Source organism: Mustela lutreola, chromosome 4 (assembly GCF_030435805.1).
Source record: "Mustela lutreola isolate mMusLut2 chromosome 4, mMusLut2.pri, whole genome shotgun sequence".
NCBI lineage: Eukaryota > Metazoa > Chordata > Mammalia > Carnivora > Mustelidae > Mustela > Mustela lutreola.
In genome coordinates, this window is record NC_081293.1 from 109858948 (window position 1) to 109875422 (window position 16475).

General features: G+C 43.5%; 1 protein-coding gene across 6 annotated transcripts in view; it reads left to right on the forward strand.

The window, feature by feature from the left end:
- LOC131829215 (contactin-associated protein-like 3) overlaps positions 1-16475 on the forward strand; it is a 167323-nt gene that overhangs the window by 97878 nt on the left and 52970 nt on the right. For all 6 annotated transcript variants that reach the window (XM_059170751.1, XM_059170746.1, XM_059170747.1 and 3 more), the window contains 3 exons: positions 3695-3866; positions 11686-11792; positions 15713-15832. In XM_059170751.1, coding sequence (XP_059026734.1) covers positions 3695-3866; positions 11686-11792; positions 15713-15832 — 399 coding nt within the window. The remainder of the gene's footprint in view (positions 1-3694; positions 3867-11685; positions 11793-15712; positions 15833-16475) is intronic.

Sequence of the window (16475 nt, forward strand, 5' to 3'; positions counted from 1 at the left end):
CTTTCCTTCTTAATATTCCACTTTGAGAAAATTTTCTTTGTGACCGCTGGATTCAGTTGAGTCTTTATAGGAACACTTAGGTACTGCACTGTATTATTTTTTCATTTTCTTTTTTTTTTGAGAGAGAGAGAGTGTGTGTGTATGTGAGTGGGGATGGATGGGGAGGGACAGGGGGTGAGAGAGAATCTTGCCCAGTGCAGAGCCCAACACGTGGCTCAATCCCACAACTCAGATCATGACCTGAGAGGAAATCAAGAGTTGGACACCCAGCTGACTGAGAAACTAGGCACCCCAGATACTGCATTGTATTTTAGATGCGTCTGAAGTTTGTGATCTGGAGAAAGGGGGAAAGTTTATTGGCTGAACTTTTCTGATCCTGTATCCTAATGTTCTCAGTCCCTAAGCACTGTCAGTAGAAGTCGCCTATAAAGACACAAAGATACACCAGGTGTCTTCCAAATATATCCAACCTTCCAGAAAGTTTATTGGCTGAACTTTTCTGATCCTGTATCCTAATGTTCTCAGTCCCTAAGCACTGTCAGTAGAAGTCGCCTATAAAGACACAAAGATACACCAGGTGTCTTCCAAATATATCCAACCTTCCATAAATTCTTTTACAAACAGAAATGTGCATATTTTCACATAAAACAAGGAAAAAGGAAAGGGAAACTGGACAGTTTATCCGTTCTTTGTGATGTAACACCACATTCGAAGAGTCAGTGTCTCCATGAGGCTAATTTATGGGGCTTCATTGTGCCCAACAGTGAGTTTCACCAGACGAAGGCCTTGGCTGGTTTTGGGGTATATTTGTCAGGAATGCAAAGCCTCAGTCACTGAAAGAAGAGGAAAGATGACCATGTGCATCTTGTGGAAATTCTTAGGCGCAAGTTTATGGCCGTTGGGCAGGAACGAGAGGAGGCTCTGTCTTCAGTCCCTGCCCTTTGAAGGTGCACCAGTGACCCTCATGACAAAAGTTCAGAGAGATGAGAATGAAAAACATATAGGTATAATGAGTAAAACCTTTATGAAATTACTGATTCCAGGGGCACCTGGGCAGCGTAGTTCAATGTCTGATGCCTGATGTCAGCTCAGGGCATGATCTCAAGATTGTGAGGTCTGGCCCCACATTGGGCTCCCGGCTTGAGTCTCCCACCCTCTGTCCCTCCTCCCCTCATGCTGTCACTGTCTCTCTCTCTCTCTCTTTTTCTCACATAAAAGAATCTTTCTAAAAAAAATAAATTACTGATTCCATTTCATTTAAAATGTAAGAGACTTCTAAAGTAACCTCAAATCCCACCTGTAAATATTACCAAAAACTTCCTTAATATTTAAATGCTTGGAAGATGATTTTTTAATTATTTTTTTAGAAAGATTTAATAGTTATGACTCTGTATTTAACAAATTAAAAGAAAACATTCTTCTGAAAATGATGTCAATGAGACATAATTGTATAAGGCACAGAATGAATTAAATAGGTGAGTTTCTCAGGAAGCGTAAAATTTATTTCACAATTTCTTGGAATTAAAAGAATATTAAATTATTAAAAAATGTGCTTCTATTGTGTTTGCATCTGAAAATAAAACACTCAGTCAAGTGAATGCGTTTAGATTTTATCCCACGTGGCTACAGTTAGGTTCCCCAGGAAGCTGGCTCTCTTCTTGAGAGACTTGTGTGTACGGTGGTTATTGAGGTTAGTTCTCAAGAATGACCCCTGCCTGGGGGGGAGATAGCAGCTGGGATGAGCAGAGACAAGGCGAGGCATGATGCCATTGCATAGAAACCTCAAGAGAGCTCTGAAGAAGCATTGCCCCTCAGGGACGTCCCAGTTGAGGCTGTGGGTCACTGACCCATCCATTGCATCCATGGGCACTGGCCGTCCCTGGGGAGGGTACCACCACCATGAGACTCAGCTCCCTGTAGCCAGGGCAGTTCCTGGGGAGAACCTCAGCTTCATTCCCCAAAATGAGGTGTGTGTGTGAAATGGAAATGAAGCTGTGTCTTTAGATTTCTCCACATAATGGCTTTTCACCAGAGCATTTGCAGTGAGTATGTTTCTCTTTACCTGTCCCCTGGGAATCTGGCGGCACTCACATCAAAGGACCTGTGATTGCTTTGTGGTCAGCTCGCAGAGGGTGGGAGAGCACTTGCCAGCCTGCTGACCCCACGAGGGGAAGGAGGCAGCTCTGAACCCCAATCGGCTTTGACTTTGATTTCAAAGATGTGTCCTTGCTCATCATGGGTATAAGAGCCTTGTCTTCGTGGGAAACCAGGGGGATACAATAAAGCACCGCCTAGGCATTGTGGTTTGTAATGGTAGAAGATAACCTGATTCAAATTTTTAAGGGTGTTTTGGAGCAAAAACTGATCCAAATCACACAACACCGAAGTAGAAGTGGTCAGGAGTGCTCCGTGGGCAGGCGTGGGGGAAGGGCTCCCAGAAAGGACAGCGGCAGCAGGGAGAGGAACTACTGATTGGCTCCGGCTGAAATCGGGGGTGGCTGTCTGAGGCCGCTGTCCATAGGTTCCGGTTTCAGAGCCTTGACGAGCCACATGAAGCCACACAGAAATCAAACTCATTTATAGCCTCAGACTCTGGTTTGCTGTCTTGGGCCACTAAAGCTTTTGGTGAGTCACCGCGGTCTGATGGCCTCTTTCCTTCATGAATTTATTTATTTATTTTTATTTATTTATTTATTTTTAAGATTTTATTTATTTATCAGACAGAGAGGGGGAGAGAGCGAGCACAGGCAGACAGAATGGCAGGCAGAGGCAGAGGGAGAAGCAGGCTCCCCGCTGAGCAAGGAGCCCGTTGTGGGACTCGATCCCAGGACGCTGGGATCATGACCTGAGCCGAAGGCAGCTGCTTAACCAACTGAGCCACCCAGGCATCCCTCCTTCATTAATTTAACAGTAATTTACAGCAAGCCAATTAGTGAATGCAGCCAAAGTTGTAAAAATTTTCTATTATTGAAAACTGTCAAAGCCCATTTCTTCTTGCATGGGGTGCTCCAGGATGCTAACTTTTCTCCGTTATTCTCAGGGGTGTATCGTTGAGATACTTGTTAGCTCTCTCTCTCTCTCTCTGTGTGTGTGTGTGTGAAAAGGTATTTGACTAAAATGCCTCATTCAGAAACAGTTGGAAATGTAAGTCATTTATATTGTCCTTAGATGTCTCTGACTGTTTACGGTCAAACCTTGTTTTAACTGTGTTGTGCTTGCACACACACACATGCACGCCCAGAGTAGGAATCTCACATACATAATTATTTCTCAAGCATTTTAAATTTCATAGATCCTAGTAAGCCTGTGATTTTTTTCTTTCTGATTCTGTTATCCCATGGTCTTTACGTTAGAGAATTTAATATCATGCTGAAAGGGCCAATTTCTTCGGGCGGTTTCGAAAAAGAAATCAAACTCAGCTTAGAGGAAATGGGCCTTGACTCTACTGGTAGAGTCTATCTTCGGCTACCTTTGGCCAGCCACCAGCCTGGCTCAAGTTGTTATTTCTGTGCTTTACCAAAACCAGTAGTGTCTGTTCTCAGCTGTCCACTGCTCCGTCCACCACCCCATCCACGAGGAAGTATAATCTTCAGGCGTCTGTGAGGAGGCGGCAAACTTGCACGTACAGAATACTGACAGCTGTTTTGGTCACGACTGTTGACTTTCTCCTTTGTGTGTCTCCATGTTCATTCAGGCTGTCCTGACAACAGCTCTGGCCCTGGATGCGGAGGTCCCCTGGCCGGGTTTCAGGGCTGCCTGAGGCTCATCTCCATTGGTGACCAGGCTGTGGACCCCATCACGGTACAGCAGGGGTCACTGGGGACTTTCCGTGACCTCCAGATAGACACCTGCGGCCTCACCGACAGGTAAAGCCATCCCACGTCATTTTGGCATTCCTGATTTCAAAATTTTTGGATAGGGGGTTAAGAACAAATGAGCCGCTAAGGGAGAGCACCTCCTTCTAGCCCCTTCTCTCTTCCTGATAGCCAACCCGTATGGAAAACTATAATTAATTGAAGACTAGAAAATGACCCTGTTTAATTTCAAACAGTTGCTCCTTTCGGATGGTGTCTTCTTAGAAGATGCACTGTCATGAGTTTTCCTTGCGTGTGTCCCCAAGTCACTTAGTTTTTACAGAATCCTGTTCATGGTGTGGTAATTGTTGATGAGTGTAAATACTGATGAGTAAAAATACTTCTAAAAATTCTTCCATGGCACAAAACAGATTAGAATATTCTAGGAAGATGATGAATCGTTGAGGACCAGGAGGTTGAAAGCCACATGTGGTCAGTGGGATTCACCCCACGCTCCCTTCTCTATATGGAAAATGAAAAGTAACTCTTCTGCTAGAAGGGTCTCAGCCTCGGGGATTCCTAGTCACATAAACACAAGGAGGAATGGAGGGAACCCAGTTACCCCACACTGAGCACGGTACCGGTCAGTGAGGACATAGTGGGGGGCGAGTGCAAAGGGATAAGACAGAAACTTCCCGCTCTAAAATAAGCAAATGTGGAGACGTAGCAAGCGGCATGATGACTGTAGTGAATACTGTCATGCATATTTGAAAGTCACTGAGGATCTTGAAAGTCCTCATCACAAGAAAGAACTTTTTGTGACTGTGTGTGGTGCTGGATGTTAGTGAGGCTTATCATGGTGATCACGTCACAAGATACACAAATATTGACTCATTCTATTGCACACCTGAAACTAATATGTTATAAGTCAATTATACCTCAATTTAAAAAAAGAAAGAAATAAAGAAAGGAAGAAAGAAAGAAAGAAAACCCCTGAAACTGTAGGACGTTAAAATCGCGAATTCTTGCAACTTTATTCAAACTGTCTTGTTTGTCACACTCTTGGGCTTTCAGATTTTCTAGATAAAAGGGATGGCTTAGCTTGATGACATTAAATTTTTTCTGTGCCTGGTATGTCTTCCCTTCCTGAAGCGGGACTGCCTTACGTTCCTGTTGAATAAGCAAGCACGCTCCAGACACCCTCCCACATCTGTGTGTGGCCAGCCTCTTCCACGTTCACGCTGTGCAAAGTGCTTTGTGCAGCAAATCTGTTCCCAGTTTAACGGCACTAGTTGGAACCCCATGTCGTGTCAATAAAGTTCACGTTGTGTTGCAATTGGGCAGTGTGTTAGAAAACCGTAAGTTCCAGTAGCTTAAAATATTAACTCATAAGAACTTGCTTTCCTTAATGCGGATGTTCATGGGTATAGTTTATATTCTGTTCATTTGTAGGGGCAAAAGGAGAGTCAAAGAATTAGGCAAAAACCCTGAATCCTAATTCTCAGATTGTGAAATGTATGCTGGCATAGGAACTGGCTTTGTCTGTAAGTTAGAGCTTCCGCCAGCTCTGGAATCCTGAATCTTAGTATTAGGAGGGTGTTCAGAAACGCTCGCTTGGAGGTAGGGTACAGCCCTCGCCGATGGGAATGGCTGTCAGTGGCTCTGCAGGGTCAGGGGTCAGGGGTCGAGTTGTTGTTCAGTTGTGGAGCTCATGAAGCTCACAGGAACTTACTTCAGTGCCCTGGGAATTCCCGCACAGAAGCATGATGCAATCACAGTGTTTCTCTTACATAAGAAATGCATGTTGAGCCTTTGTGCAGAAAGGTCTTTAGCCAAAAACACACACAAAAAAATCCCAAAACAAAAAACCAACAACAAAGTATGCATGAGGTATGCCTCTGTATGTGTGTGTGTATCACCAAAATAGAAAGATTTCCCATATCACACCAAAAAATGGTTGTTAGAAGTATGTACTAGCAATGGATAGGGACCTCTGGGATCTGGGATACTAAGTTACCTTCTCCGCTCAAAGCAGAAACTGAGGTTCATGGCAACCGCGTACGTGGGCCTGGAAAGAGCCATTGGCACTTTGGCTGATGTAGCCAATAATTATAATTTTTATGGTTTTCGTGGTTTAACATCAGAAAACAGGTCCTTACTCTGCACTGTTAGAAATATTCACTCTTCCTTGGTGCTTCAGGCCATACCTCCACCTCCATGTTCAATGCACCACGAAGTAGATTCATGTGGAAATATGACAGAGCAACCATCCATGCCAGGCTCTTGCCAGGCACTTGCTCTGTGCTGAGCCCGGCTGTCCGCCAGCCTGCACCTTGCTTGTCCAGAGCCAGTCATGCTTGTGCTCAGGTGAAGCTGAGATTTATGATTGAAATGCAGGCGATTTTGTAACTCTTATCTGTCGGGCAAAGGAGTTAATAATTCATGATGTATAACAGCATTCCTGGCCCAACAGCACAGCAGTTTATGAAAAGATGTTTGAAACCAGCTGGGGATACAGGAGACCTTCCTGAGCTGCACAAGGACTCATGTATATGGTGCTCTGTGCACCACAGGCTCCCATGGCACTGGGAAAGTTGTGGGTTCTTGGGGACAAGGCTTCGGGAATGGGGTTATTGTGGTGAGGGATCATGTCTTACAGCAATCGTGTTTTGGACATTAGAATTTCGTGTCCTATAACTCAGGTTACACAGTCCTTTCCAGGTTCCTTTTAGGATCACAGGAATGCCACCTTGAATATCTCTAGGCATGGACTGTACTGATGGGGCCGCTTTGCCCACCTCTGTGGACTTTGGCCAGCATTCATCTTCAAGATGCTAAATGCAACATCACGTGCTCTACATGTTGTTTTTTAGAGATCAGTAGACTGAAGTGGAACTGTGGGGGGCGGGGGTTGTGGAGACATGCGGGACGGGTGCCTAATTTGTGCTGGGACAAGGCAGGGCTATCAGAGAGTAGGGAGAGACACCTACCCTGGGGTGGAAGGTGAGTATGTCAGTTGAGTGAGAGAGGATGGACATCTAGTGAAGTTTCAGCCATGAGCCCAAGCCAAAGTTCTGCCATGAGTCTGCCTGTTTGAACGTGGCTACTGTAGAAATTGGGTGTCTGAGGACGAGCAGCAGGGATGGCAAGAGATGGGGTTGCCTGGCTGGGAAGGGGCTACACCACAGAGGCCTGGTGGCCAGCTCAAAATCCAGACACTGATCTAAGGTTCCCCAGGAAGTCACTGAGGGCTCTGCTAGGAAGCCACTTGCACAGCTAAGCAATACTACTGACGGGGGAAGATGCTTTGGGTGTGGGCCACAGAGAGAGGGTGTGTGGCCTGGAGGCCAGGTAAGGGGCTGCATACCCATGAGGGAAGGGATGATAGCCTGAGGTAGGGAAGAGAAAAATGTAGATGACATACACGGTGTTTGGTGAACAGAAGTGCAAGCTGATGAGTGCATGGCTATGGGGGGATGGAGAGGGACCAGTCAGAATGACCCTTGGGTTCTGGCTCAGACATCTGGATAAAAGGTGGTATCACAAAGAAGAAGCACGATTTTTGGAGGCACAGAGTCAAGAGGCTTGTTATGAAATCTGAAGATATTTTGGGAATCATAGAAGTGCAAAATCCTAAATTTTGAGAAGAATCTTAAGCATGACATCTATTGAAGTTTCTGTCTCAATGTGGGGATCTCTTTCTCACCATAGAGAAGAGAATCCTGCTTCTGTTCCATCTTTTGGGAATGAAACCCTTGCCCATTCATCAAATGCTTCATCAGTGTCTATTCCCACCCAGATTTCTACCACGAATCTTCGTATTTCCTGCTCTAAGTCTAGACACAGCTTACCCCCGTAGTCCAAGAAATACTCAGTGAATTCCCTTCATTGGCTCTCCTCTAGGCTACCGTGTATTCTCTTAGCAATTGTTTAGAGGTCAAGGCATTAAGCACTATCTCAATCCTGATTGCCCTCCTCTGCACCAATTGTGGTCAACATCTTCCCTAAATATGGAAGGGACCTGGTCCATGCATGATATGTAGGATTCATAACCTCCCTTCCCAAAGAAACTGGTGCAGGCTAAGCTCACTTCATCTGTGTGTAAGCATCACCAGCATGCTGGACTTGTGATTTCCACAATCACAAATGTGAGAGTATGCCACCATTTTAATTTTTTTGCTACAGCTGGTGCCTCTCTCTGGTCTTCCTTGTGCATGCTGGGTCCTTCCAGGAAAGTTAGAGGTTTGGGGTAAGGAAGCTGACCTCAGGTGTGTAGAGTCAAGGAAACTGTCCTAAATAGGCCAAGGACATGGGACAACAGTCACTGAGGGAAGGGCCCAGATACAAACAGACCTGCTCTATAATCATTGGAGGTGAAGGGATATTCTTCCATTTCCCCAAGAAGCTCAACATCTAGTTCTTGGCATGGAATCAGGTGTCTTCCACTCAAATGCAAGAAGACCTGGCAGGAGAGTGTTTTTGTATGTCCTTTGAAAGATATTGGGCTCATTTCCAGCACCTTCCTCCTAAATAGCAAAGGAGTGCTAACTGCATAGGAGTACAAGGAACCCAGAGTTATCTATTCCTTTGACTCCTTGAGAGAAATAGGCATTGAGCTCCAGAGGATAACAAGTACTTAATGTAAGTTCCTGAAAATGTATGAGACTTTTGACTATATTGAGAGCTCTAACTGTATAACAAGAAGGCCATGTGCCTTGTCAGGACCCAAGTAAACTGCCTTTAAATTGATGTTAGTCTTCAGTTCTACATCATTGACAAAGTTGTGATAACATTCCTTTGTGAGGACATTAACAAATTTGTTTTACCCATTCCTTGTTTGATGGACTTGTAGGTTGTTTCTACTTTTTGAATCTTATGAATAATAATGTTGATATAAACATGAATGTACAGGTTTTTGTGCAGACCTGTGTTTGTGGTTTTCTTGGGCAGATACCTAGGAGCAGAATTGCTGGGTCAAGGGTGAGTTTGTGTTAACTGCTTGAGGAACTTCCAGATTGCTTTCCAAAGTACCATTTTCTATTCCCAGCAGTGACGTAAAATGGTCCAAATCCTCCTTATCCCTGCCTATCCGTGTTATGATGTCTTTTTGATGAGAACCATTCCAGTGGGTGAGAAGTGGCATCTCGTTGTGGTTTTGATTTGAGCTTTCCTAATGACTAATGATGTCGAGTATGATTACATACATGTATTTTTCGTCTGGTCATCTTTTGTAAGGCATCTGTTCATGATTACATACGTGTATTTTCTGTCTGGTCATCTTTTGTAAAGCATCTGTTCAGATCTTTTGACTCTTTGGACCCAGTTTTTAATTGGTTGTTCATTGACCTTATTGTTGAATTTTAAAAAGTTTTATCTATATTTTGGATATCCATCCTGTGTCAAATATGGATTTTGCAAAAGCAGTCTTCTAGTCTGTGGTCTCTATTCTCATTCCCTTAAGTTTTAAATTTTAATGAAGCCCGAATTATCAATTTTTTCTTTTATAGACTGTAACTGAAAAGTCATTGCCATGCCCAAGTTCAGCTAGATTTTTCTCCTGTGTTCTCTTCTGGGAGTTTAACAGTTTGGTATTTCATAATTAGGTCTATGATCTAAGTTGAGTTAACTTGAAGTTCTTTTAATCTGTAATTGAAAAGTAATTGACATATTGTATTAGTTTTAGGTGGACAACAGAGTGAGTCAGCTGTTACATACATTATGAAACACTCACCCTGAATGGTGTCATTGCCACATGTCACCACACAAACTTATTACAATATTATTGACTATATTTCCTATGCGGTATTTTTCATCCCTGGCATTTATTTTATAACCGGAAGTCTGTACCTCTCAATCCCATTCACATATTTTGCCCTTCTCCCCTCCCCTATCACCTTGAAACCACTAGTTTGTCCTCATATTTATGAGTCTGTTTCTCTTTTTTATTGTCTTTTATTCGCTCATAATACCTTCTGAGCATAATACCTTCTAGGTCCATCCATGTTCTACAAAATAGCAAGATTTCATCTCTTTTATGGCCAAGCAGTCTACCGTTGTGTGTTTATATACCACATCTTCCTTGTCCACCCATCTGTTATGATTATTCAGGTTGCTTCCATGTCTTGACTGTTGTAAATAATACTTGCAATAAACATAGGGTGCATGTATCCTTTGGAATTTGTGTTTTTGTTTTTCTTGGATAAATCCCCAGAAGTGGAATTACTGGATCATATGTCATTTATATTCTTACTTTTTTGGGGAACTTCCATACTGTTTTCATAGTTGATGCACAAGTTTACATTCCCACCAACAGTGCACAAAGCTTCCCTTTTCACCACATTCTCTATAACACTTGCTATTTCCTGTCTTTTTGATACTAACCATTCTGAGCAGAGTGAGATGAGATCTCATCGTGGTTCTGATCTGCCTTTCCCTGATGATGAGTCATGAGCATCTTTTCATGTGTCTGTTGGCCATCTGGATGGCCTCTTGGGAAACAACTGTCCAGATTCAGTGCTCATTTTTTAATTTGTTATTTGTTTTTCTGATGTTGTGTTATATCCACTCTTTACATATATTGGTTATTAAGCTCTTATCAGATATATCGTTTGCAAATATCCTCTCTCATTCGAAAGGCTGCCCTTTTGTTTGTTGATGGGGCAAAACTTTCTGAGTTTGATGTAGTCTCAATAGTTTATTTTTGCATTTGTTTCCCTTGTCTGAGGAGGCATATCTAGAAAAATATTGCTAAGGCTGATGGGCAAGGGTTTATTGCTTATGCTTGCTTCTAGGAGTTTTATGGTTTCAGGTCTCACATTTAGGCCTTTAATACATTTCAAGTTTATTTTTTTTGTGTCATGTAACAAAGCGGTCCAGTTCTGTTCTTTTGTATGTGGCTGTCCAGTTTTTCCAACATTCATTGAAGAGACTGCCTTTTCACCGTTGTTTATTCTTGCCTCCTTTGCCGTAGATTAACTATACGATTGTGGGTCTATTTCTGCACTCTCACTTCTATGCCATGGATCTCTGTGTCTGTTTCTGTGCCAGTACCATACTGTTTTGGTTACTGTAGCTTGGAGGTATAGTTTGAAATCTAGAATTATACCTCTAGTTTTGTTCTTCTTTTTCAAGATTGTTTTGATTATTCATGGTCTTTTGTGGTTCCATATAAATTTTAGGATTTTTTTGTTCTAGTTCTGTGGAAAGTACTATTGGCCTTTTGATAGGGACTGTGTTCAATAGGTAGATTGCTTTGGGCAGCAGGACATTTTAACAATACTAATTCTTCCAATCCGTGAGCATAGCATGTCTTTCTGTCAGTTTGTGTCATCTCTGGTTTCTCTCATCAATATATTATAGTTTTCCAGGTAGAGGTCTTTCACCCCCAAACACTCTTCTAGGCCCTGATGTCTCAGTTTGCTAATGCCCCATTTGTCAGAGCAGGTCCCAAGCCCAACCCAGATTGAAGAAAGCTAAGCCTCTCAGTGGGAGGATCTGCAGGTCCCACTGCAAGGACAGGGAGGCCGGGAGGGGAACAGGTGCAGCTGGCCGCCTTTGGTCTTTGCTAGCACTTCGTCTCTCAGGTCATGGATGAAACCAATCTTGCCTTATTTGTGAAAAATCAAACACATTTTTTTGGTAGAATGCAATGTGTAAAAAATTGATCTGCTGCCAATACAGAACAATTGGTAGCATCTAGTGGGTTTCTTAGTCTGTGGTGGGTACTGCATTAGGAAACCTTCTTTACAGACTCAGCAGGTTTTGTCCATGGTCTCATTTTTCTCCCGAAGGCCCTGTTGGTACCATGTTTCACTGTAGCAGGTTAGTGCTAAGACACACATTTTCTCCTGACAGAACGTGGGGAAAAGCCAGTGTATCTGTTTTCTTGCAGGTGTTTGCCCAGCTACTGTGAACACGGGGGTGAATGCTTCCAGTCCTGGGACACCTTCAGCTGTGACTGCACGCACACTGGATACACGGGCGCGACCTGCCATTCCTGTAAGCCTCACACCTCGTTGTCCCAATTTCCGTGCAGTTCTTTTTCCTTTTTGTGATTTGGTGTATATGTGTCTGTATCTGTGCAACCATGTGGTGGAAAACAACAAAACCAGTAGGTATTTTAGAGACTAATTTGTGTCTGGTTGGTTATTTATTTTAGAGGTGAGGAGGGGCTGGGGGAGAGGGAGAGAGAGAATCCCAGCCCTGTATGGAACCTGACATCAGACTCGATCTCATGACCCTGAGATCATGACCTGAGTTGAAATCAGGAGTCGGATACTTAACTAACTGAACCACCCAGGTGCCCTTGTCTGGTTTATTTTTAATCAGTTTTATTTCCTAGTAATGTTATGACAGCTTACAGAAATCCATAGTATCAAATAGGACAGAAAAAATTAAATAAAATAGGAGGCAAAGGAAGATAAGTATAGGAAGATAAAATATAACAAAAAGTAAAAAAACAAGTCCCTCCCCCAATACAAAAGGCAATCTAGATGGCATGGTGGTGTTACTTGTTCTGTTCCTTGGGTTGGACCCAACTTTGGTTCTCAAGTCCTGTCTGCCAAAGTGAAGAGGACAAAGTACTGATGGTCTGTATTTATAAAACCACATGGAGATAGTCTCTGGACGAGCACAGGATGGGAAATATCATGGGAGGAGGGGTTTTCTAGATGTCAGCCAGAAGCCAGGCAAACGTTCAGGTTCCTTGCAATCTTGATACTCTTTGATGATGGTGGTGGTTTACACACTGGGGACTTACTGCGTGCCTGTGTGACCCTCACTCTGTCTAGTTCTGCACATTTCAACTCCTTTAGAGTTGCCCTGGAAGGTAAGTGCTTTATTTTCCACACTGTGTGCTTGAGGAAAGACAGAGGTCAGCTCCTTTGACCGTGGTGACACCACTGCCAACGAGGGCTCTCGACCACCTCTCCATTCCATTTCTTCCACCTTGAATACCAGTCTCTTTCCTGGAGAGTTATTTTCTCAATTTCACAGCAAAGCACACTTTATGGACCCCTAATTCATTACTACTAGAAGCTCACGACAGAGCCCCGAGATCCTCACTGCTTTCTAATTACTAGCTTTTTTTGTCTATGTTTTTATTCTACTTTTTCCTTTTTTTGTGTATCAGTGACATTTCTTTTTTTTAAAATTAATTTATTTTTATTCCAATTCCATTCATTAACACATAGTGTATTATTAGTTCCAGAGGGAGAGGCCAGTGATTCATCCGTCTTCTGTAACACCCAGTGCCCATTCCATCCCATGCCCTCCTTAAAGCCCATCACCCAGTGGCCCCATCCCCCTACCCCTTCCCCTCCAGCAACCCTCATTTGTTTTCATAGGCATCTCTTATGGTTTGTCTCCCTCTCTGATTCCATCTTATTTTATATTTTCCTCCTTTCCATTATGCTCCTCTGCTTTGTTTCTTAAATTCCAATTTTGAGTGAGATTACATGATGGTTGTCTATCTCTGATTGACTTACTTCACTGAGCATAATACCCTCTAGTTCCATCCATGTTGTTGCACATGGCAAGATGTCGTCCATTCTGTCACACCACATCTTCTTTGTCCATTGATCTGTCAGTGGACGTCTGGGCTCTTTCCCTGGTTTGGCTATGGTGGACATTGCTGCTATAAACATTGGGGCACACATGCCCCTTTGGATCACGACATTTGTATCTTCCAGGCAAACACCTAGTAGTGGAATTGCTGGGTCATAGGATAGCTCTATTTTCAACTTTTTGAAGAACCTCTGTACTGTTTTCCAGAGTGGCTGCCACCATTTCTAAGTCCCTTCTTTTGTAGCATGTCTCCCTTCTCTGGGCCTTTAGAGAGACAGCATGACATGAAAATTCCCCAAGCAAAGCTTGGATTATCCTGTATCTAACCTTAAGTGAATGGAACCCCAGGGAAGCAGGCATCATTGTTGGGATGAGAAGGCCCGGTCCCCAGCCCAGGGGGTTCTGCAGAGGAGCCAGAGGTTGGGAGGTCACCCCCCAACCCAAAATCCCATAAGTTCAACCAGAGCAATTCTACCTGCATCTCTATTTACTATTATGGTGCCAGGTAAGAACTTGCTGAGGTAACTATAAGGAGCTGGGCATCTGGGCAGTCTGAGGCTTAGTGACTAGTCTAGAGTTGCAGCTAGGAATGGGGTGGCCTCCTACTTACAGTGTCTCCCCATCACATCGAGCAAGGTGTCCTACACAGACTTAATGACTAAGGCAGAGTTGCTAAAGAGTTATCAGTAACTCTGATTTAAACATCGCTCCAAACAACTCAGATTGAAAAAGTCCCAAGTGTTATAAAAAAGGGTCTTTCACTCGTGGCCTTCACAATTTGATTTGGTCGGATGACTGAACTGACTTTACTCTGATTCTCTATCTACGGAAGTGAAGGTTGGATAGTTCCAAAGCCAAAGGAAGGGATCAGAGACCATCAGATTTTGGTGTAAGTGTCCAGCGAATGTCTCTGCATTCACACATATAGCAGGTGTCTTCCTAGTGTTTCCTTCTCTGCCTCTGGTGCCTAGGCAGGCCCAGCCCCAACCCAATCGTAACCACCATTAGCACTTTATGTCTGTCCCTCTGGACACCCTCCTAGGCAGTTATGAGCACATTTATGTATTTGCAGAAACACAAACTTGAGTGGGCAAACTGCCAGCATTTCTGGGAAAGCAATCCGTGTTGTCTCTGTGGCCATGGTGGCCAGGATGGTGGTACTAGGTGTGTGACAGATGGGGGCCAATCTAATTTGACACACTGATACTCAGCCATAATTTATAAAAGAATGCCATATTTTGCAAAATCCTTGGGCAGGCAGACATGACTTTGATCTTCTTCTGTGAGAAAGGAGAAAATCCCTCTGCCCTGGCTGCCCTGATTCTCCCGGATTCTCTTCTCTTCAAAAGAGACAGAGATTTAAAAGGTAGATAATTCAGAGAGCTTAGAATATTGTCTATTCTCCACTCATGCTCAGCCCCCTCTGTCCCTGCTAGGATCACTCTGCTCTGTGGCTCTGGCCTGGTACTTGCAGGTCTCTGTTCATGGATGCCAGGTCTCAGCCTTAGGAGGACTGAGGGACCCAGTCCACATTGTCCTTCTTGACTGGATGCCATTAGCCACTTCTCAGGTTTTCAAAGGATCTTTCCTGTCAAGGAAATAAGTGAGAAATGTGGAAGCTATTACTCAGTTGATTAGTCATTTAAACTTATTCCGAACATTGATTAAGTCCATCATTTACCGATGTTAGTCACTTGCCTTGTGATAGCAAAACATTTATTGCTGTATAAAAAATTCAACTAAGAATCGGGATATGTTGAAATTACTGAGAGATATTTCATGTGTGTATATATATATATATATTATATATAATTTTGACTTTCAGTTTGCTTGAATAATCATTTGTGAAGCATTTCAGGAAATTTCCTTTGAAAACACACATTATAAATGGAGTGAAGGAGAGTTGCTGATTTATAAAACTCTTCTGGAAAGTAATGCATTGCACAAGTAGATCATTTTAAGTAAACAGAGGATATAATTACTGAGTAATTTAATACATCAATGTGGTTATTAGATAATAACAGATCACTTAGGGAGTCGAAGCCAGTGCACTTCCAAGACTAAAACATCATGCGGCAGAATAGAAAGAGATAGCGTGAGGCCAGTTACCGTGGTTTTGGAATGAATCTTGTTGCTAGAGCAGGCAGGGTTCAGATACACATGGTGATAACCTCTTAAAATATTTTGCTCCAAGCTTCAGGGTCTTCATGATGCCTGACACAGGGGAACACTCCCCTGGAGAAATCATCCCGGAGAGCAAGGCAGAACGAGTATCACTGGGGAAAGCATCCCATACTAAGGACAGGGAGGGATCCAACCCACTGCAGCCCTTCTGAGACCCTTGTCCTTTGCAGCTCTGTTTGCACAGTCCTGTGACGCCCACAGGCACAGAGGGGACTCCTCAGGATTCTACTATATTGACTCAGATGGAAGTGGCCCGCTGGGACCTGCTCTTGTGTACTGCAACATGACAGGTACGCTAATGATATGCTTTACTGTGCCCGTTAAGCTCATGTGATTGGTTGCTGTGTGCAAAACCATGAGGTTTAGCTCCGTCGAGTAACGTGTGTGTTCCTGTGCAACTATATATAAGCAATATTTCATTTTCCCTAGAAACCCATTTATATATGGCGGATGGATACAGGTGTGTTGTAGGCAAGTTCTGCAAAGGATCAGTGCATGTACCGTGGTGAATGACTGCTGCCCGTGAACTGATGCAAATTCAAACGCCTCCGTGTGTGTGTGTGTGTGTGTGTGTTGGTGGCCACATCCTCTCTTCTGTGCTCATGTCACATTTCGCTGGAAGAAACAACCCTCCTTTACAAACTTCCCGTGCTACTCTAGTGGTGTGGACCTGGCGGGGACTTCGACAACCTTAGAGTTTGACCTTGCGTAGTCTGAGACACTGGTCAGAAAAGAGTCAGCTGTAAAATGGTTCTCAGGTAACCCTGTCCTGGTTATAATTTGCTTTCTCTGCTCTGGCTACGTGTTACCCCAATAGGGTTGCAATTTCTGGATAGAAGGAGTCATTTATGGGGAATTGACAATGGTGGTTTGTGATAAGCTGGAAGTTCTGCTGTGGTTTCTACACCTACTCTCACTCCATACACAAAATCT